At 42.5% G+C, this 21,292-nt stretch overlaps 1 protein-coding gene across 3 annotated transcripts in view; it reads right to left on the reverse strand.

Annotated features, from left to right (window-relative positions):
* Window positions 1-656: 656 nt before the first annotated feature.
* ZNF850 (zinc finger protein 850) overlaps window positions 657-21,292 on the reverse strand; it is a 34,168-nt gene continuing 13,532 nt past the window's right edge. Inside the window, exons 5-6 of one of the 3 annotated variants that reach the window (XM_077982391.1) lie at window positions 5,170-7,947; window positions 657-1,654 (exon numbers count right to left, since the gene is read on the reverse strand). In XM_077982391.1, the coding sequence (XP_077838517.1) occupies window positions 1,494-1,654; window positions 5,170-7,947 (2,939 nt within the window). In that variant the 3' untranslated portion in view covers window positions 657-1,493. Of the gene's footprint in view, window positions 1,655-4,054; window positions 7,948-21,292 lie in introns of all 3 variants that reach the window. The other 2 variants (XM_015123580.3, XM_077982390.1) reach the window with 2 other exon arrangements.

The raw sequence follows: 21,292 nt of genomic DNA on the forward strand, positions 1-21,292 counted from the left end.
CTCACTGCAACCTCTGCCTCCCGGGTGCAAGCAATTCTCTGCCTCAGCCTCCCGAGTAGCTGGGATTACAGGTGCCCACCACCACATCCAGCTAATTTTGTATTAAAAATACAAAATTATTTTTACAATTAAAATTTAAATTGAAATACAATTAAAAATACAGCCAAAAATATTTTTAATTAATAAAACCGTAAACCTACAGCAATCATCCTTAATGGTGAACATTAAAAATATTCCCTTGGCCAGGCACAATGGCTCACACCTGTAATCCCAGCACTTTGGGAGGCCGAGGAGGGCAGATTGCTTGAGCCCAGAAGTTCAACACTGGCCTCGACAACACGGCAAAACCCCATCTCTACAAACAATACAAAAATGAGCTGGGCATTGTGGTGCACACCTGTAGTCCCAGGTACTTGGGAGGCTGAGGTGGAAGGATTGATTGAGCCTGGGAGGTTGAGGCTGCAGTGAGCAGTGATCATGCCACTGCCCTCAAGCCTGGTGACAGAGTGAGACCCTGTCTCACAAGAAAACAACAACAACAACAACAAACCTCACTTAAAGAAAGGGTCAAGATGAGGAAACTAATTAGTGTTGTAGACATTCAATATTAGACATATAATCCAAGCTACAAGTATAAATTAAGAAAAGAAGGCATATAGAGAGGAATAGGCAAATACTTTTATTTACAAATAATACCAACATCTCTTTAGACAATTCAATCTCATGAAGAAACCATTTCATCTACTAAAGTAGTTCATCAATGTTACAATCCTTAGACAAAAACCAATAGTTTAGTACATAGTAATAGTAATCAATTACATAACAAAAAATATCCCAATCGTATTATAAACAAAAACCATAAAGTATCTAGAAATAAGTAAAACAAGAAATGTGTACACTTTTATGCTAAAAATATAAAGACTTACTGAAGCACATAAAAGAATACCTACTGAAATAAAGAGATATACCAGGTACAAGAGAAAAACTCAATGTCGTAAAGATGTCAGTAATGATTCTTTTCTTTCTAGTACTATGGCAGACTAGAAATATTGAAACTCCAGGCCAGGCGCGGTGGCTCACGCCTTTAATCCCAGCACTTTGGGAGGCCGAGGCGGGCGGATCACAAGGTCAGGAGATTGAGACCACGGTGAAACCCCGTCTCTACTAAAAATACAAAAAATTAGCTGGGCGCGGTGGCGGGCGCCTGTAGTCCCAGCTACTCAGGAGGCTGAGGCAGGAGAATGGCATGAACCCGGGAGGCGGAGCTTGCAGTGAGCCGAGATCGCGCCACTGCACTCCAGCCTGGGCGACAGAGCCAGACTCTGTCTCAAAAAAAAAAAAAAAAAAAAACAAAACTCCTCTACTAAAAGGATTTACCAGCCAGGCACGGTGGCTCACGCCTGTAATCCCAGCACTTTGGGAGGCTGAGGCAGGCGGATCACCTGAGGTCAGGAGTCTGAGCCCAGCCTCAACATGGAGAAACCCCCTCTCTACTAAAAATACAAAATTAGCTGGGCGTGGTGGTGCATGCCTGTAATGCCAGCTACTCGGGAGCCTGAGGCAGGAGAATTGCTTGAACCTGGGAGGCAGAGGTTGTGGTGAACCGAGATCACGCCATTGCACTCCATCCTGGGCAACAAGAGCGAAACTCCGTCTCAAAAAAAAAAAAAGAAAAAAGCATTTACCCCCTGAATAGATCATCTTTGGTCGATAAGAATATACAGGAGATTTTTCTGTCTTCATTGTGCTTTTCTCTGCTCCTTAAAAATTCTACTTTTTTCATAAAAGGAGTTAATTTTTAAAAGTGAAAAGTAAAAACATAAAACAGAATATTGGCTGAACACAGTGGCTCACACCTGTAATCCCAGCACCTAGGAGGCTGAGGTGGGAGGACCAATTGAGCCCAAGAATTCAAGACCAGCGTGGGCAACAAAGTGAAACCCTGTCTCTACAAAAGATACAAAAATTAGCTAGGCGTGGTGGTGTGTGCCTGTAGTCCTAGCTACTTGGGATGCTGAGGTGGGGGATCGACTTAGCCCGGGAAGTTGAGGCTGCAATGAGCCAAGATTGTGGCATTGCACTCCAGCCTGGGCAACACAACAAAAACCTGTCACACACAAAAAAGACAACTGAACTGTAAAAAGTACTTCTCCATCTTAACCCTCTCTCTATACATTTATGTTTAAATATCTCCAAGGAAGCAGTAACAAAAATATGGAGAAGAAATAATAAATGACAGAGTAAGAATTTGAGAACAAACATTTGATTTGTTTCCATAAATTGTGACAAACCTCAACTGACTACAAATTGAGACAAAAGAATCAATTGAGACAAAGCGTCAATTGATTAACCTTAAAATAACCTTAAAAGATATGTGTATATATATATTTTAAATCATCCATAAACATATTAGAAAAAGTACAAATCAACAGATATGTAAGTTGTAGACAAGTGTTGACTTTTTAAAACACAAGTGTGATTTAAATAGAATGAAATACAACAATCCGAAGTGAATAGTTGATAAGATTTTTTCATCAACTTAATTGAAGTATAATTTACATATAATAAAATGCAACCATATGTCTACGTTCATGCAAATACCACCTTGTAAGAAATGCCTTTCCTGACTACCTTATCTAAATTAGCCCTGCCCAGAGTTCAGAGACCAGCCTGACCAAAATGGAGAAACCCCTTCTCTACTAAATAATACAAAATTAGCCTGGCATGGTGGAGCATGTCTGTAATCCCAGTTACTCAGGAGGCTGAGGCAAGAGAATCGCTTGAACCTGGGAGGCGGAGGTTGCGGTGAGCCGAGATCGTGCTGTTGCACTCCAGCCTGGGCAACAAGAGCCAAATTCCATCTCAATAAAAAAAAGGGCCAGGTGCAGTGGCTCATGATTGTAATTCCAGCACTTTGGGAGGCCAAGGTGGGCCATTCTTTACATTCATAAGGTGGGAAGATTGCTTGAGGACAGGAATTCAAGACCAGCCAGGGTAACAAAGCAAGACTCCAACTCTACTGAAATAAAAAATAAAAACTTAGCTGGTTGTCATGGTGCTGCTGGGAGTATTGCCGTGAGGATGACCAGAGATCACTCTTGTCACGATCTTGGATGTGGCCGATTTCTTTACTGCAAGATGTTTTATCAGCAAGGTCCTTATGACCTGTATCTTATGCTGACTTCTTATCTCATTTTATGACTTAGAATGCCTTAACTGTCTAGGAATGCAGCCCAGTAGGTTTGAGTGTTATTTTACACAGCTCCTATTCAAGAAGTTGTTCTGGTTTACATGCCTCTGACATAACCATGCAGTGAACAAGTCTATTGGCTCCATTTATTCAATAGCATGTGTTCATATTTGGATGATCCCAACAATATTTCAACTTTCTCATTGTCATTTTATCTGTTATGGTGGCCTATGATTATCTTTGGCACCACTACTTGTTTTAGGGCATCACAAACTGTGTCCATACAAGACAGCAAACATAACTGATAAACGTGGTGTGTGTTCTGACTACAAACTTAATTGATAAACACTGTGTGTGTTCTGACTGCTCCACTGACTAGCTCACCGCAACATCCGCCTCCCGAGTTCAAGCGATTCTCCAGCCTTGCCTCCTGAATAGCTGGGATTACGGATATACGCCACCATGTCTGGCCAATTTTGTATTTTAGTAGAGATGGGGTTTCAACATGTTGGCCAGGCTGGTCTTGAACTCTTAACCTCAGGTGATCCACCCACCTCAGCCTCTGAAAGTCCTGGCATTACAGATGTGAGCCACCTCGCCTGGCTTGGAATTTCTAATATAAATTGCCCAGTGGATCCAAAGGAGAAGGTGCACACAGACTTTAGTTTTGCTTGCTTTCTTTCCAGCAAGGGCTCTCTTAGCCACCTTTGCAGATATGGGCTAAAGTAGACAGGGAAGTAGACACGGAAGTGAGGCTTAAAAAGAAGCCAGTAGTCAAACACGAAAAATGTAGTCACACTTATTTATTATAAAAAAAAACTATTACTAGCCAGGCACAGTGGCTCACGCCTGTAATCCCAGCACTTTGGGAGGCTGAGGCAGGGAGATCACAAGGTCAGGAGTTTGAGACCACCCTGACCAACACAATAAAACCCCGTCTCTACTAAAAATACAAAAATTAGCCCAGCATGCTGGCGCATGCCTGTAATCTCAGCTACTCAGGAGGCTGAGGCAGGAGAATAACTTGGACCCGGGAGGCAGAGGTTGCAGTGAGCCAAGATAGTGCCACTGCACTCCAGCCTGGGCAACAGTGCAAGACTCTGTCTCAAAACAAAACAAAAGACAAAAACAACTATTACCATCAACATTTTACCAATTAGTAATTTTGGCACAGAGAATTTACATAATTAGCCTAATGTCACATAGGTAGTAAATGGTTGTCTTTTGTCATTGACCACATTCTCTAATATGAATTTGTATAACTTCAACAAGCTTTGAATCATGATAGAAAACTCATCTACACTCATTATCAATTTCTTTTAGTATTAAATGTCCTAATTTTGTTGGGTGGATCACGAGGTCAGGAGATCGAGACCATCCTGGCTAACACAGTGAAACTCTGTCTCTACTAAAAATAGAAAAACAAAAAAATTAGCTGGGCATGGTGGCAGATGCCTGTAGTCCCAGCTACTTGGGAGGCTGAAGCAGGAGAATGGCATGAACCCAGGAGGTGGAGCTTGTAGTGAGCCAATATAGTGCCACTGCACTCCAGCCTGGGCGACAGCGAGACTCCATGTCAAAAAAAAAAAAAAAAAGGTCCTAATTCTGGAAAAAGTGAATATGAAGTAAAAGGAATTCCCACATCCATTGTATTTGACCCACATATGGAATCTGCTGATGATCCATGACAAATGGCATGAGAACGGTTTCCTACTTTAATTATGTTAGGTCATGAATTCTCCCATGTCGAGTAAGCTGTGTAAGTTGTCTAAAGGCCTTCCCACATGTCTTACATTCATAGGGTTTCTCACCAGTGTGAATACTCTGATGTCGGCTGAGTCCTGAGGCATAGAAAAAGGCTTTCCCACATTCTGGACATTGATAAGTTCTCTCACCAGTATGGATTCGTTTATGTTGACTAAGTTGTGAAGGACATCTAAAGGCCTTCCCACATTCCTTACAATCATAAGGTTTCTCACCAGTGTGAGTTCGCTGATGTCGAATTAGTTCTGAGCCGCAAGTAAAAGACTTCCCACATTCTTTACATTCATAAGGTCTGTCACCGGTATGAATTCTCTGATGTAGAGTAAGGTGTGTACGCTGTCTGAAGGACTTCCCACATGTCTTACATTCATAGGGTTTCTCGCCAGTGTGAATACTGTGATGTTTTGTGAGTCCTGAGAAACGGACAAAGGCTTTCCCACATTCATGACATTGATAAGGTTTCTCACCAGTATGGATTCGTTGATGTTGAGTAAGTTTTGAACGACGTCTAAAGGCCTTCCCGCATTCCTTACAATCATAGGGTTTCTCACCAGTGTGAATTCGCTGATGCTGAATTATTGCTGAGCGAAAAGTAAAAGATTTTCCACATTCCTTACAATGATAGGGTTTCTCACCAGTGTGAATTCGCTGATGTTCAATTAGTGTTGAGTGACAAGTAAAAGATTTCCCACATTCTTTACAACTGTAGCGTTTCTCACCAGTGTGAATTGGCCGATGTTGAATTAGTGCTGAGCGGAGAGTAAAAGATTTCCCACATTCCTTACAATGATAGGGTTTCTCACCAGTGTGAATTCGCTGATGTTGAATTAGTGTTGAATGAGAAGCAAAAGATTTCCCACATTCCTTACAATCATAGAGCTTCTCACCAGTGTGTATTTGCTGATGTTGAATTAGTGTTGAGTGAGAAGTAAAAGATTTTCCACATTCCTTACAATCATAGGGTTTCTCACCAGTGTGAATTTGCTGATGTTGAATTAGTGTTGAGTGAGAAGTAAAAGATTTCCCACTTTCCTTACAATCACAGGGTTTCTCACCAGTGTGATTTTGCTGATGTTGAATTAGTCCTGAGCAGAAAGTAAAAGATTTCCCACATTCTTTACATTCATAAGGTTTCTCACCAGTATGAATTCTCTGATGTTGATTAAGGTATGTACGCTGTCTAAAGGCCTTTCCACATTCCGGACATTCATAGGGTTTCTCACCAGTGTGAATTCTGTGATGTTGGGTGAGTCCTGAGACACTGATAAAGGCTTTCCCACATTCCTGACATTGATACGGTTTCTCACCAGTATGGATTTGTTGATGTTGAGTAAGTCGTAAACGAAGTCTAAAGGCCTTCCCACATTCCTTACAATCATAGGGTTTCTCACCAGTGTGAATTTGCTGATGTTGAATTAATGTTGAGCCAACAGCAAAAGATTTTCCACATTCCTTACAGTGATAGGGTTTCTCACCAGTGTGAATTCGCTGATGTTGAATTAGTGCTGAGCGAGAAGTAAAAGATTTTCCACATTCTTTACAATCATAGGGTTTCTCACCAGTGTGAACTGCCTGATGTCCAATTAGCCCTGAGCGAAAAGTAAAAGATTTTCCACATTCCTTACAATGATAGGGTTTCTCACCAGTGTGAATTCGCTGATGTTGAAGTAGTGCTGAGCCAGAAGCAAAAGATTTTCCACATTCTTTACAATCATAGGGTTTCTCACCAGTGTGAATTCGCTGGTGTCGATTGCGTGTTGAGCGAAAAGTAAAAGATTTTCCACATTCCTTACAACAATAGGGTTTCTCACCAGTGTGAATTCGCTGATGTTGAAGTAGTGCTGAGCCAGAAGCAAAAGATTTCCCACATTCTTTACAATCATAGGGTTTCTCACCAGTGTGAATTCGCTGATGTTGAATGAGTGTTGAGCCAGCAGTAAAAGATTTCCCACATTCTTTACAATCATAAGGTTTCTCACCAGTGTGAATTACCTGGTGTCCAATTAACCCTGAGTGAAAAGTAAAAGATTTTCCGCATTCCTTACAATCATAGGGTTTCTCACCAGTGTGAATTCGCTGATGTCGAATTAGTGCTGAGTGAAAAGTAAAAGATTTTCCACATTCCTTACAGTCATAGGGTTTCTCACCAGTGTGAATTCGCTGATGTCGAATTAGTGCTGAGCCTGAAGCAAAAGATTTTCCACATTCCTTACAATCATATGGTTTCTCACCAGTGTGAATTTGCTGGTGTCGAATTAGTGTTGAGCCAACAGTAAAAGATTTTCCACATTGCTTACAATGATAGGGTTTCTCACCAGTGTGAATCTGCTGATGTTGATTTAGTGTTGAGCCAGAAGTAAAAGATTTCCCACATTCTTTACATTCATATGGTTTGTCACCAGTATGAATTCTCCGATGTTGAATAAGGTGCGTAGATGGTCTAAAGGCCTTCAGAGATTCCTGACACTCATGAGGTCTCTCATCTATATATATTTTCTGGTGTTGAATAAGATGTGAGCCAGAAATAAAAGCTTTTCCATATTCTTTACATGCATAGGGCTTTTCCCCAGTATGAATTCTCTGATGTTTAACAAAATAGGAAAAATGACAAAAGGCCTTTCCACACCCCTTACATTTATAGAGTTTTTCACCAGTATGGGTTTCTTGCTGTTGTGTAAGTTCTGAGCCATTCTTAAAAGCCATACATTCTATGGATTTATACAGTTTCTCTCCAGGATTAATCTGATGATGCAGAGTGAGAGATGTCTGTAGGCAGAAAGTTGGCGTTTTCTCGTAAGTCATTATTGCTTTTTCCAAATATCGTTCCTGATTTATATCGTGGTGCTGAAACTGGCCTTTGCATTCCCAGTCATCTCTGACACTGGAGCCCACAAGGCTGTGACATTTTTCCATTCTCACCCACTGAGATGATGTTACTTCATAGATTTCTTTTGGGAAACATGAATCTTTGGTCTTACATCTAAACTCCGAGTCTGAAAAATAAACAGAAAGCAAAAACATAGCATTTCCTTGTTGAGTAGAAATAAAAACATCTGGCCGGGCGCAGTGGCTCAAGCCTGTAATCCCAGCACTTTGGGAGGCCGAGACGGGCGGATCACAAGGTCAGGAGATCGAGACCATCCTGGCTAACACGGTGAAACCCCGTCCCTACTAAAAAATACAAAAAACTAGCCAGGCGAGGTGGCGGGCGCCTGTAGTCCCAGCTACTCGGGAGGCTGAGGCAGGAGAATGGCGGGAACCCGGGAGGCGGAGCTTGCAGTGAGCTGATATCCGGCCACAGCACTCCAGCCTGGGCGACAGAGCAAGACTCTGTCTCAAAAAAAAAAAATAAAATAAAAACATCTATGGTAGAAGAGGGAGACAAACTGAAAATAATGTCCTAAAGAAGTAAAAATGTGTTGGGCGTGGTAGCTCATGCCTGTAATCCCAGCACTTTGGGAGTCTGAGAGAGGAGGATTGCTTTAGCTCAGGAGTTCAAGGTTGCAGTGAGCTATGATTGTGCCACTATACTCCAGCCTGGGCGACAGAGCAAGACTCTGTCTTTAAAAAAAAAAAAAAAACAGATCGAGACCATGGTGAAACCCCGTCTCTACTAAAAATAGAAAAAATTAGCCGGGCGCAGTGGCGGACGCCTGTGGTCCCAGCTACTCGGGAGGCTGAGGCAGGAGAATGGCGTGAACCCGGGAGGCGGAGCTTGCAGTGAGCCGAGATTGCGCCACTGCACTCCAGCCTGGGCGACAGAGCGAGACTCCGTCTCAAAAAAAAAAAAAAAAAAAAAGATAGTGTACATACATGGTGATAGTATGTACCCTTATATGATGTGATGAGAACAACATTTTATCTCTGTGATCTTCCTTCTAAAAATACTGAACTCCAGTTTAATCACTGGAAAAACACCAGACAAATCCCAAAATGAGAGATAATCTACGAAATACCTGGCCAGTACTCTCCAAAACTATTGAGATAATCACAAACAAGGAAAGCCTGAAAACCTGTCAAAGAGCCAAGGGAAACATAATGACTCAATGCAATGTGTTCTCCTAGCCAAGATCCTAGAATAGGAAAAAAGGACATTAGGTAAAAGCTAAGGAGGCCGGGTGTGGTGGCTCATGCCTGTAATCCCAGCACTTTGGGAGGCTGAGGCAGGCGGATCACAAGGTCAGGAGATCGAGACCAGCCTGGCTAACATGGTGAAACCCTGTCTCTACTAAAAATACAAAAATTAGCCAGGCGTGGTGGCCCATGCCTGTAATGTCAGCTACTCGGGAGGCTGAGACAGGAGAATCGTTTGAGCCCGGGAGGCTGAGGCTGTACTGAGCCAAGACCGCACCATTGCACTCCAGCCTGGGCAACAAAAGCCAGAATCTGTCTCAAAAAAAAAAAAAAAAAAAAAAAAAAAAGATAAAGAAATCTGAGTAAAGTAGGAGTTTCCATTAATAATAATAGATCTCAGCACCATAGGAAAGGTAAATAATAACCACATTCCTTCAATGATGTTATTATTGAATAGGATCAACATTAATTAGTTAATTATGACAAATGTACAAACATACAATGTTAATGAGAAACTACATGTGATGTATATGGGAAATCTCTGTACTTACCTGACAACGTTTCTGTAAGTCTAAAACTATCCTAAAACCTAAAGTTTACTTTTTTAAAGTGAGAAAGTAATATCTCATTAGCAAAAAGGCCAAGCAAGTTTTTGTAAAAGACACAAATGGGGTATCTAAAAATTAAAAAATAAATCATTGAAACTTAAAATTCAATGAATGAATTTGAATTGGCAGTATAAGAGTGCAATCATGATTTTTAAAAAATACTTTCCATCTTCATCCATTGAAGCCTTAGAAACAACCAATCCAGCAGCAATGAACACGCTAATGACAGATTACTGTCTCTAAATACCATTTCTTACTACACAGAACCTAGGTTCCTTGGAGCATCTTGGGATTAGGACAGAAAGGTGCATTATGAGCATGGAAAAAGCTGGCATATTAGAAAAGCAAAGAAGCTTATTCAAGACCCCTAGGGTCATGTCAAAAAGACTCAGGAACCATTGTGAAGAGGGTCCCATTGGCCAAAGATGGGACAAGTTGAGCATGAATTCGAGAATAATAACTGTAATCATTATAATGTAATTACAATAAATCACATGAAATATTTTTTAAATCTGTGTGTTCATAAGGACAATTTTAAAATTACCTAGTAATTTTTAGGGGATGAGATGAGGAATGGCTACTAACATCACAAAAACAGAAACAACCAGATATGTGCTTCTTGATGAAATACACAATACTAATATCACAGTCTGTTTATAGGAAAGAAAGGAATAAAGGGAGGGGAGCTAAATGTTAAATGACAGATGATCCAGTTTCTTCAACGTATAAATTTCAAGGAGAAAAAGAGAGAGAAAGAAATCAACATCAAAACCTCACTGGAATGATTAAATAATTAGAAATGCAAAAGCAAGGTTAAGAGTCATAAAGAAAAGTCAAAGAATTCATTTGTCTTCCTGAAAGTAATACTGAAAGAACAGGGAGCAAACTGTATTCAAGATGTAACAGCTAAAATTTATTCAGAAGTGATGAGGTTTTCTAAAAAAAATCTGAGTCAGGTGCAATGAGTGCCATGGATGGTAAATTTTAAAAGTTCTATGGGGCAGGGTGCGGTGGCACATGCCTGTAATCTCAGCACTTTGGGAGTCTGAGGCAGGTGGATCACCTGAGGTCATCAGGGAGTTCAAGACCAGCCTGGTCAACATGGCAAAACCCCGACTTTACTAAAAATACAAAATAAGCCAGGCATGGTAGTGCACGCCTGAATTCCCAGCTACTTAGGAGGCTGAGGCAGAAGAATTGCTTAAACCCAGGAGACAGAGGTTGCAGTGAGCCAATATCGTGCCACTGCATTCCAGCCTGGGCAACAGAGGGAGACTTCATCTCAGGGGAAAAAAAAAAAAAGTAGAAGTTCTACAAGCCAGGCATGGTGGTTCATGGCTGTAATCCCAACACTTTGGGATGCCAAGGCTGGAAGATTACCAGAGCCCAGGAGTTCAAGACTAGCCTGGGAAACAGCTTGGGACACTGTCTCAAAAAAAAAGAGCCGGGTGTGATGGCATGTGCCTGTAGCCTCAGGTACTCGGGAGGCTAAGGCAGGAGGATCACCCATGCCCAGAAAGTCAGTGCTGCAATGAGCTGTAGTCAAGCCACTGCACTCCAGCCTGGGTGACAAACGAACCTGACTCTTAAAAAAACTACGCATGATGAAATCCCAATAAGAACAAAATGAACAGAAAAAAAAAAAATAGCTTACACATCATGCTTGCTATGTGCCAGGCACTAATTTTACTGCTTTACACATTTACTATATAAGCTCATTTAGAATGCTGTGAATAGCGTATATATTTGCCAATGAGGACCAGAGAGGTTAAGTAAATTGCCAAAAGTCATAGAGGTATTAAATGACAGAGCTAGGATTTGAATGGAGGAAGTCTGGCTCCAGAGTCTGTGCTTTCAACTTCCAAATCAGTGGAATCAAACTAAGTACGGGCATCAGATTTTTTTAAAACCTCAAATCTAAAACAATGTAAAATAAAACAGGCCACAGAAGACAGGAAAAGTGAGACAAATAGAACAAAATAAGCTGGTTAAAAAAATTCAAACAGGCCAAGAGAGGTGGATCATGCCTTTATTTTCAGCTACTCAGGAGGCTGAGGTATGCAGATTGCTTGAGCCCAGGGGGTTGAGGCTGTGGTGAGCTGTGATTGCACCACTGCACTCAGCCTGGGCAACAGAGAGAGAGAACCTGTCTCAAAAAAAAAAAAAAAATCCAAATACATCAGTAATTATAAGGAATGTAAACAAAGAAAAAGTAAATTTCAACCCTTTTAAAATAAAAAGTATCTAAAAAACATGAAGACACAAAAAAGTTGAAGTAAAAACTAAGAAAATGAAAATCAGGCAAGTATTCACGAATAGAAAGCTAGGGTCTTAGCACTGGAAAAAAATAGACTTCAAGGTGAAAATATTATTGGGAATAAACAGGATTACTACATAATAAAATGTTCATTCACCAAAAAGATTTAACAATTCTAAATTTGTAAGCATCCAGTAAAATAAACTCTAAATATGTAAAGTAAAAATTGAGAAAATACAAAAAGATTAGGCTTCATCTTGATTGTGGGAGATTTTTTTTTTTTTTTTGAGTCTCACTCTGTCACCCCAGCTGGAGTGTGGTGGCACGATCTTGGCTCACTGCAACCTCTGCCCTCTGAGTTCAAGTGATTCTCCTGCCTCAGCCTTCCAAGTAGCTGGGATTACAGGCGCCTACCACCGCGCCTGGCTAATTTTTTGTATTTTTACTAGAGACAGGGTTTCACCATCTTGGCCAGGCTGGTCTTGAACTCCTGACCCCATGATCCCTTTTGGAGGCCTCAGCCCCCCAAAGTGCTGGGATTATAGGCGTGAGCCACTGCACCTGGCTGATTGTGGGAGATTTCAATACACCTCTTTTAAAACTGAGAGGTCAAGCACCCAGAAAATATGAAAAGGATACAGAGTATCTTTACATCAAATTAACAAGCATGATATGTTGAACGTGTGAGAATTCTGCACGCAAAAATTAAAAGAAAGCACAAGAACACGTGAATCCCCATCCCCGCAAAAACACTGACAATGCACCAGTGCATTAACTGAGTCTTAACGCATTTCCAGAAACTGGTCTCATATTGACCATGTAAGTACTGACTACAGTGCAATTAAGGTTGAATTCAGGAATAAAAAAATGGGAAAAAAATTTAAATGCAAAACATTTACAAAAGCTCATGGGTTAAAAATGGTATCATGAAAATTAAAAAATTCTTTTTTGGTTTTTTTGAGACAGAGTCTCGCTCTGTCACCCATGCCGGAATGCAGTGGTGCGATCTCGGCTCACTGCAACCTCCACCTCCCAGGTTCAATCAGTTCTGTGCCTCAGCCATTCAAGCAGCTGGGATTACAGGCACACCATGCCCAGCTAATTTTTTTATTTTTAGTACAGAAACGGTTTCACCATGTTAGCCAGGCTGGTCTCAAACTACTGACCTCAAGTGATCCACCCACCTCGGCCTCCCAAAGTGTTAGGATTATAGGCGTGAGCCAATGCGCCTGGCCTACAAATTCCTTTGATGCTAAGTGATGACAATAAAAATTGTCCTATGGGCCAGGTTGTGCAAAAAGCAAACGCAAAATCTCTGTGGACAAAATCAACCTCAACTCAACCCTCAAAATATTCTCACAAAGTTTCAAGGAGGCCGGGCGTGGTGGCTCAAGCCTGTAATCCCAGTACTTTGGGAGGCCGAGACAGGCGGATCACAAGGTCAGGAGATCGAAACCATCCTGGCTGACACAGTAAAACCCCGTCTCTACTAAAAAATACAAAAAACTAGCCGGGCGAGGTGGCAGGCGCCTGTAGTCCCAGCTACTGGGGAGGCTGAGGTAGGAGAATGGCGTAAAACCTGGGAGGCGGAGCTTGCAGTGAGCTGAGATCCGGCCACTGCACTCCAGCCTGGGCAACAGAGCGAGACTCCATCTCAAAAAAAAAAAAAATTTTTTTTCAAGGAAAAAGAGAGCACTTTGCAATTAAAAAACAAACAAAAAACAACAACAAGTCTAACACATACAGGAAATGAGAAATCACATGAAGAAAAAAACAGCAGAAACAGAACCAAAAGGCTTCAAATACTAATATTAAAGAGAATTATTATGTTCAATAATGCTTAAAGAAGTTAGTCTTGACACCACTAGTAAATAAAGCAACTAGATAGTTTTTATATATATCTAGTTTTTAGCCTTTTTTTTTTTTTTTTTTTTTTTTTGTGACGGAGTCTCACTCTGTTGCCAGGCTGGAGTGCAGTGGCGTATTCTTGGCTCACTGCAACCTCTGCTTCCTGGGTTCATGCGATTCTCCTTCCTCAGGCTCCTGAGTAGCTGGGATTACAGGTGCCTGCCACAACGCCAGCTAATTTTTGTGTTTTTAGTAGAGATGGGGTTTTACCATGTTGGTCAGGATGGTCTCAGTCTCCTGACCTTGTGATCCACCTTGGCCTCCCAAAGTGCTGGGATTACAGATGTGCGCCACCGCCCCGGCCTTAAGCCAATGTTTTAAGTGCCATATCACCTACTTGTTCATTAAGATCTGAACTATACTTTCAGCACATTACATCATCTTATTTCCAGGAAGATGTGTATTTGCAAATGTTTCTTTCTGTTTGAAACACATGATTTTCTACCCCCAGAGGAATGCATACTTGTCTGGAGTGTTTCTTTTCCCAAGTTTATGCACATCCACATATTCACCCATTCATATATGATGTATGTGTATCAATGTGTGCGTTTTCTTCCTTTTATAAAAATAGAATTGTCCTATACACACTGGTGTGCAACTTTTGCCCGCAGATAACAATAGATCAAGGATAGTTTTAAAGTTGCTATTTACAGATTTACATCATTTCCTTGAATAGCTGCATAATATCCTATTATGTGGATATACCATAATGTCACAGTTTTTTTTTTTTGTTTTGTTTTTTGTTTCCCCCTCAAGAGGGAGTCTAGCTCTGTTGCCTAGGCTGGAGTACAATGGCATGATCTCGGCTCACTGCAACCTCTGCCTCCTGAGTTCAACCAATTTGCCTACCTCAGCCTCCTGAGTAGCTGGGACTACAGGTGCGCACCACCACACCTGGCTAATTTTTTGTATTTTTAGTAGAAACAGGGTTTTCACCACGTTGACCAGGCTGGTGTCGAACTCCTGACCTCATGATCCACCTGCCTTGGCCTCCCAAAGTGCTGGGATTACAGGCGTGAGCCACCACGCCTGGCCCATCACAGTTTTTGTTAATGCCCATTTAGATTGTTACTGCTATTCCAGGAAATGTGTTTCTGTATATATCAGAATTAGCTACTTCTTTTATTTCTGTAGTAGACAGTCCAAAAATGAGATTACTCATTCCAAGTGTAGGCACATTTTCATTTGAGTGGCTAGTTTGACGCTTCCTGGCAGTGTCACAGACGGTCTGTTCCTAGCCAGCAATGAATATTCCCATGCATTATAGTGTTGAGCTTTTGTTTATCTGAGGGGCGAACTTTGGCAGGGGTCCGTTGGGATATGCTAACAATGAGATAACTAGTAAACAGAAGCCTCTTCTTAACCCGAATGGGTAGATCTGTCATGATTATGTTGGAATTTCAGGAGTTCTAGAAATGAATGTGCACAATTCTAGAAATGACAGTTGCACAATATGAATACAATTAAAGATGGTTAAAATAGTAACACATTTATGCTATGTATATTTTACCATAATTATAAATAAATGAAAAAATGAATGAATGAATCACTTCTAAAAATTAGTAAGAAAATAAAACCAAATAATGAAGTAGAAAAGATGAAACATAAAAAGAAAGCACAAACAGGAAATATAGTTTTTTTGTTTTAGTTTTTTTTTTGAGACAGAGTCTTGCTCTGTCACCCAGGCTGGAGTGCAGTGGTGTGATCTTGGCTCACTGCAACCTCCACTTTCTGGGTTCCAGTGATTCTCCGTCCTCAGCCTCATGAGTAGCTGGGATTACAAGTGCCGGCCACCACACCTGGCTAATTTTTTGTGTGTTTGTTTTAATAGAGATGTTGTTTCACTATGTTGATTAGGCTGGTCACCATGTTGACCGGACCACTCCTGACCTCAAGTGATCCGCCCACCTCAGCCTCCCAAAGTGCTGAGATTACAGGTGTGAGCCACTGCACCCGGCCTGTTTTTCTTTTTGACATAGGGTCTTGCTCTGTCACCTGGGCTGGAATGCAGTGGTGTGATCACAGCTCACTGCAGCCTTGAGCTCCTGGACTCAAGCAATCCTCCTGCCTCAGCCTCCCTAAGCGCTGGAGTTACAGGTGTTAGTCACTAGGGGCCCGACCAAGAAGTGAATTTTTCATTTTATTTAATTTTAATTACTTGACAGTTAAATCTAATTAGCCACATGTAGCTAGTGGCTACTGTATAGAACAGCACAGCTTTCATAGACCATCTGTTGAAATTGGATTGCAAGAACCTTTGTGTCATCCCTTCACATAAAAAACTAAAACCTTAAATGATGACTCATACCTTACAGGTATAGTGTGTATACAAAATGAAGCAGAACTCCCAGCAGGGAGCCCATTTTCAAACAAGATGCTTTGCCGTGCTATCAGAGACTAGTAAGTAAGTAAATGAATAAATAAATTCAGTAATAAAAACTACTATAAAAATGGGAAAAATTTAAAGGCAAAACATTGGCCGGGCATGGCGGCTCATGCCTGTAATCCCAGCACTTTGGGAGGCAGAGACGGGTGGATCACTTGAGGTCAGGAGATTGAGGCCATCCTGGCCAACATGGTGAAACCCCGTCTCTACTAAAAATACAAAAATTAACTAGGCATGGTGGCGGGCACCTGTAATTCCAGCTACTCGGGAGGCTGAGGCAGGAGAATAGCTTGAACCCAGGAAGTGGAGGTTGCAGTGAGCCAAGATCATGCCACTGCACTCCAGCCTGGGCAACAGAGCAAGACTCTGTCTCAAAAAATAAAAAAAAAATTTTTTTAAAAAGGCAAAACATTTATGAAAGCTCATGGGTTAAAAATGGTATCATGGGCTGGGCGCGGTGGCTCAAGCCTGTAATCCCAGCACTTTGGGAGGCCGAGACGGGCGGATCACGAGGTCAGGAGATCGAGACCATCCTGGCTAACCCGGTGAAACCCCGTCTCTACTAAAAAATACAAAAAACTAGCCGGGCGAGGTGGCGGGCGCCTGTAGTCCCAGCTACTCGGGAGGCTGAGGCAGGAGAATGGCGTAAACCCAGGAGGCGGAGCTTGCAGTGAGCCGAGATCGCGCCACTGCACTCCAGCCTGGGTGACAGAGCCAGACTCCGTCTCAAAAAAAAAAAAAAAAAATGGTATCATGAGGCCAGGCGTGGTGGCTCACGCCTGTAATCCCGGCACTTTGGGAGGCCAAGGCAGGTGGATCACCTGAGGTCAGGAATTCAAAACCAGCCTGACCAACATGGTGAAACCCCATCTCTACTAAAAATACAAAAATTAGCCGGGCATGGTGTTGCATGCCTGTAATCCCAGCTACTCAGAGGCTGAGGCAGGAGAATCACTTGAAACCGGGAGGCGGAGGTTGTTGTGAGCCGAGATGGCGCCATTGCACTGCAGCCGGGGCAATAAGAGCAAAACTCCATCTCAAAAAAAAAAAAAAAGGTATCATGAAAATTAAAAAGTTCTTTTTTTGTTTTCTTGAGACAGAGTCTCACTCTGTCACCCACACTGCAGTACAGTGGTGTGATCTTGGCTCACTGCCTCCTCCTCCTCCTCCCGGATTCAATCAATTTTGTGCCTCAGCCATTTGAGTAGCTGGGATTACAGGCATGCAACACCACATCGGGCTGATTTTTGTATTTTTAGTACAGAGGGGATTTCGCCACATTTGCCAGGCTGGTCTCAAGTGATCCACCCATCTCTGATTAAATGCTGTCATCTAAATTCATATGGTCGTGGCATATCAGATCTTTTCACTTTAAACTTTTAAATTAACTAACCAGCTACGAATACTTGTCTGAACTGAGTTGTATGAGGTAGCTCCAGTGTTTCATGCATTTCTGTCCTAGACTGTCATGAGTTTTAAAAAGTTTAAACCAGGCCGGGGGTGGTGGCTCACACCTGTAATCCCAGCACTTTGGGAGGCTGAGGCGGGGCAGATCACGAGGTCAGGAAATCCAGACCATCCTGGCCAATGTGGTGAAACCCCATCTCAACTAAAAGTACAAAAAAAATTAGCTGGGCAAGGTGGCACGTGCCTGTAATCCAAGCTACTTGGGAGGCTGAGGCAGGAGAATCACTTGAACCAGGGAGTCGGAGGTTGCAGTGAGCCCAGATCGTGCCACAGCACTCTAGCCTACCAACGGAGCAAGACTCTGTCTCAAAAAAAGAAAAAAAAAATTGGCCCAGGAATCTCACATCTGAAAGATTAAATATGAAAATGTCCATTTAAATAAAGATACCTCAGAGCAGTCATTTTAAATAGAAGAAACAAGCTGGGCACAGTTGCTCATGCCTGTAATCCCAGCAGTTTGGGAAAGTGAGGTGGCAGGAGGATTGCTCGAGCCCAGGACTTCCAGACCAGCCTGTGGCACATAGGGAGAACCCATCTCTACAAAAAAAATTAGAAATTGACCAGGTGTGGTGGTGTGTGCTTGTGGTCTGAGCTACTCAGGAGGCTGAGGTGGGAGGATCACTTCAGTCCTGGAGGTCAAGGCTGCAGTGTACTCCAGCATAGGCAACAGAGAGACCCTGTCACAAAAACAAAAACAGGAGAAGAAACACTGAAAAGCTACCTATACATTTAATAGTACTGAACTCATGATATCCAGGACTTGCTTTAACAAACTCCAGGGAAGGTGCAGAGGTCAACAGGCATAGATCAAGTAAGACTGGAAACATGGAAACTCATTGATAACTACTGCAGCTAGGAAATAGATTTGGGGGATGTCCATTCCACCATCCTTTCTACTTTTGTGTATGTTCAAAGACTTCCATAATCAAGTTAATAATAAAAAAAAAATTTTTGTAATGTTCTATGGATAAAAGAAAATAAAGTTATCTATATCCCACAATTAAAACACTTTTTAAAATGGATAGTTTGCATTACTTAAAAGCACATTTTGAAAAATAAAATGCCTTTTCTTTTTTTTTTTTGAGACGGAGTTTCACTCTTGCTGCCCAGACTGCAGTGCAATGGCACCATCTCGGCTCACCACAATCTCTGCCTCCTGGGTTCAAGCGATTCTCCTGCCTCAGCCTCCCGAGTAGCTGGGATTACAGGCATGCACCACCACACCCAGCTGATTTTTTTGTATTTTCAGTAGAGTCGGGGTTTTTCCATGTTGGTCAGGCTAGCCTCAAACTCCCAACCTCAGGTGAGCCGCCCGCCTCGGCCTCCCAAAGTGCTGGGATTACAGGCATGAGCCACTGCGCCCGGCAATGCCTTACCTTTTCTACTTCAAAAGAAAAATCCCTCAGTCTATGCTACTTACAGCCCAATTTTTGCCCATGTTAAGACTGTCACCAACTTATTGAAAATGGATCACTCCCTTTTCCTTGACACTTAAGTCTTCTATATTTAACTTATTGTCCTCTTTTATACATAATCATTTCTGTGTACCTTTTCCTCCTAAAAGCAGCCATATCCTATTCCTTCACATTATATCTTCAGCTCTTTCTTCTAAGCACCATATTAGAAATCTCCTGGTTGAGTCTACTTTTTAGAAAGTGATTTATACACATGATCTAGACCCTTTATTAGGCTGGGTATGGTAGCCCATGCTGGCAATCCTGGCACTTTGGGAGGCCAAGGTGGGCAGATTGCCTTAGCTCAGGAGTTCAAGACCAGCCTAGGCTATGTGGCAAAACCCTTCTCTACTAAAAATACAAAAAGTTAGCAAGGTATGGTGGCACGCGCCTGCAATATCAGCTACTTGGGAGGCCGAGGCATGAGAATTGCTTGAATTCAGGATGCAGAGGTTGGAGTGAGCCAAGATCACTCTACTGCACTCCAGCCTGGGCAACACAGCAACATATTGTCTCTAAATAAATAAATAAATAAATTTATTAGACTGTAATTCTGAGAGCTTGTATCTTCTGTAACTGTCACCCACCAAGAAAAGAAGGCTTCATGATTTAAGTCAATAAATGTTGATCAAAAGTGAATCAGGCCAAGCATGCTGGCTCACACCTGTAATCCCAGCACTTTGGGAGGTTGAGGCGGGTGGATCACCTGAGGTTGAGTTCAGGACCAGCCTGGCCAACATGGAGAAACCCTGTCTCTACTGAAAATACAAAAAGTAGCCAGGTGTGGTGGTACGTGCCTGTAGTCCTAGCTACTCAAGAGGCTGAGGCAGGAGAATTACTTGAACCCAGGAAGTGGAGGTTGCAGTGAGCCAATATCACGCCACTGCACTCTAGCCTGGGTGACAGAGTAAGACGCTGTTTCAAAAAAAAAAAAAAAAAAAAAGGCCAGGCGCGGTGGCTCACGCCTGTAATCCCAGCACTTTGGGAGGCTGAGGTGGGTAGATCACCTGAGGTGAGGAGTTCGAGACCAGCCTGGCCAACATGGTGAAACCCCGTCTCTACTAATAACACAAAAATTAGCCAGGTGTGGTGGCGTGCATCTGTAATCCCAGCTACTCGGGAGACTGAGGCAGGAGAATCGCTTGAACCCAGGAGGCGGAGGTTGCAGTGAGCCAAGATCGTGCCATTGCACTCCAGACTGGGCAACAAGAGTGAAACCATCTCAAAAAAAAAGTGAATGAATATCCATTGATGAATGAAATGGCTGCATCAAAGGAAAACTAGACAAGAAAAGACAAGACAAAAAAAAGTTAAGGATCAATATGAAAAATAAATATATTTTGAAAGATTTTTCTTCTTTTTTTTTTTTTTTTGAGACGGAGTCTCGCTTTGTCGCCCAGGCTGGAGTACAGTGGGGCCATCTCAGCTCAATGGAAGCTCCACCTCCCGGGTTCACACCATTCTCGTGCCTCAGCCTCCAAGTAGCTGGGACTACAGGCGCGCACCACCACGCCCAGCTAATTTTTTGTATTTTTAGTAGAGACAGGGTTTCACCATGTTAGCCAAGATGGTCTCATCTCCTGACCTCGTGATCTGCCCGCCTCGGCCTCCCAAAGTACTGGGATTACAGGCGTGAGCCACCGCGCCTGGCAAGATTTTTCTTTAAAGCAAGAATACAGGTTTAAATTTCAAAGGGAAAGAAGTAGCTCCAAGATAGAGGAAAGAGATGGCTCCCGAAGAAGGTAACTTTATTCTTTGAAATGGGAAGAGGCCGGGCGCGGTGGCTCAAGCCTGTAATCCCAGCACTTTGGGAGGCCGAGACGGGCGGATCACGAGGTCAGGAGATCGAGACCATCCTGGCTAATACGGTGAAACCCCGTCTCTACTAACAATACAAAAAACTAGCCGGGATAGGTGGCGGGCGCCTGTGGTCCCAGCTACTCGGGAGGCTGAGGCAGGAGAATGGCGGGAACCCGGGAGGCGGAGCTTGCAGTGAGCTGAGGTCCGGCCACTGCACTCCAACCCGGGCGACAGAGCGAGACTCCGTCTCAAAAAAAAAAAAAAAAAAAAAAAAGAAATGGGAAGAAATTATGACAAGAGGGTAGTAGAGACTGAAAAGGTGAAGGTAAAAGGGGATTCTTGGCCAGGCGCAGTGACTCACACCTGTCATCTCAGCACTTTCGG

This window comes from Macaca mulatta, chromosome 19, assembly GCF_049350105.2.
Source record: "Macaca mulatta isolate MMU2019108-1 chromosome 19, T2T-MMU8v2.0, whole genome shotgun sequence".
NCBI classification, from domain to species: domain Eukaryota; kingdom Metazoa; phylum Chordata; class Mammalia; order Primates; family Cercopithecidae; genus Macaca; species Macaca mulatta.